The sequence below is a fragment of the Alligator sinensis genome, unplaced genomic scaffold, assembly GCF_000455745.1.
Source record: "Alligator sinensis unplaced genomic scaffold, ASM45574v1 scaffold673_1, whole genome shotgun sequence".
Taxonomy (NCBI): domain Eukaryota; kingdom Metazoa; phylum Chordata; order Crocodylia; family Alligatoridae; genus Alligator; species Alligator sinensis.
In genome coordinates, this window is record NW_005842829.1 from 135,420 (window position 1) to 136,948 (window position 1,529).

The 1,529-nt window shown below is 70.2% G+C and overlaps 1 protein-coding gene across 1 annotated transcript in view; it reads left to right on the forward strand.

Moving 5' to 3' along the window:
- The window catches only part of DES (desmin), a gene marked incomplete at its 3' end in the record, with an annotated part of 3,101 nt that extends 1,576 nt beyond the window's left edge, over positions 1-1,525 (forward strand). Inside the window, exons 3-7 of the mRNA XM_025191521.1 lie at positions 1-55; positions 597-692; positions 806-967; positions 1,099-1,224; positions 1,487-1,525. Of these exons, the coding sequence (XP_025047306.1) occupies positions 1-55; positions 597-692; positions 806-967; positions 1,099-1,224; positions 1,487-1,525 (478 nt within the window). The remainder of the gene's footprint in view (positions 56-596; positions 693-805; positions 968-1,098; positions 1,225-1,486) is intronic.
- Positions 1,526-1,529: the final 4 nt, after the last annotated feature.

The following is a 1,529-nucleotide window of genomic DNA, read 5'->3' on the forward strand; positions in this document are numbered from 1 at the left end:
GGAGGAGATCCAGCTGAAGGAGGAGGCGGAGAACAACTTGGCTGCTTTCCGCGCTGTGAGTCCCTGCGTCCACCCCCGGGCCGGCCCGCGTCCCCCAGCCGGGACCCCTCCCCAGCGCTCCAGCTGGAGCCCCCTCCTGCCCTTCCCCAGAGCCTGGGGCAGGGGACCCCTCCCCACACCCCCCTCCCAATCTTCCCCGGAGCCCTCCCCAGGGCCCCCTCGTGCCCTTCCCCAGAGCCCAGGGTCCTGCCGGGCACCGTCACCCATGGGAGACCCCCAACCGGGCACCCAACCCACAGCACATGCCCAAGCCACCCCCCTGATTGGCCACAGCTCCTGGAGGGAACATCTTCTCAGCCAATCAGAGTGAGTGGTGTGCCCCACCCCCCACGGTGTGGCTGCCCGGGGGGCATGCAGCACCTGCCCAGCCTGGTCACACCCCCTGCACCGGGCACACCTGGCCTGGCCACACCCCCTGGCTTGACCACGCCCCTGCACTGACCACACCCACATGGCCACACCCCTGGGGTTAGCCCCACCCCAGCCTAGCCACGCCCCCTGGGCCCACTGACCCCTGCCCGGCTCTGTCACGGCAGGACGTGGACGCAGCCACGCTGGCGCGCATTGACTTGGAGAGACGCATCGAGTCGCTGCAGGAGGAGATCGCCTTCCTCAAGAAGGTGCATGAGGAGGTAAGTCAGGGGGCCCCGGCTCCTCTCCCCGGCCCCGGCCCCGGCCCCGGCCCCTGAGGGGCTGGGCTGGGCCCTGCATCCCCGCACCACCCCTGACCCCGGCCTGGGTGCAGGAAATCCGGGAGCTGCAGGCGCAGATGCAGGAGCAGCAGATCCAGGTGGAGATGGACGTGTCCAAGCCGGACCTGACGGCCGCGCTGCGCGACATCCGTGCCCAGTACGAGACCATCGCCGCCAAGAACATCTCCGAGGCCGAGGAGTGGTACAAGTCCAAGGTGGGCTGTGTTGGCTATGGGGGGCGTTTCCCCGGCCCGGGCACGCAGTGGGCACCATGCCGCCTGCCCTGGGCCATGGGGTGGGCAGCACCGGCCCCATTAACCCTGTGCGTGCCGGTGCCTCCCCCCAGGTGTCCGACCTGACGCAGGCGGCCAACAAGAACAACGATGCGCTGCGCCAGGCTAAGCAGGAGATGATGGAGTTCAGGCACCAGATCCAGTCCTACACCTGCGAGATCGACTCGCTCAAGGGCACGGTGAGCGCCGGCCCAGCACATGGGGCGGGGGTCTGGGGCCTGGGTGCTCCCTGCCCCTTGCTGCACCCTGTGCCCTGGGAGTCTTCCCAACCATGTGGGGGGCACCAAGTCCTGGCGCCGGGGGCCAGCCACGCTCTGGGTGGCCGGGGACGTGATGCCCGCTACAGGTTGTCCATCCCTACACCCCCGTTCCCCCGGGCCCCTGCCCCCCATTGCCCCACACCCCCAGCTGCCGTGGGCTGACGCGCCTGCATGCCGGCAGAACGACTCGCTGCTGCGGCAGGTGCGGGAGGGGGAGGTGGGGG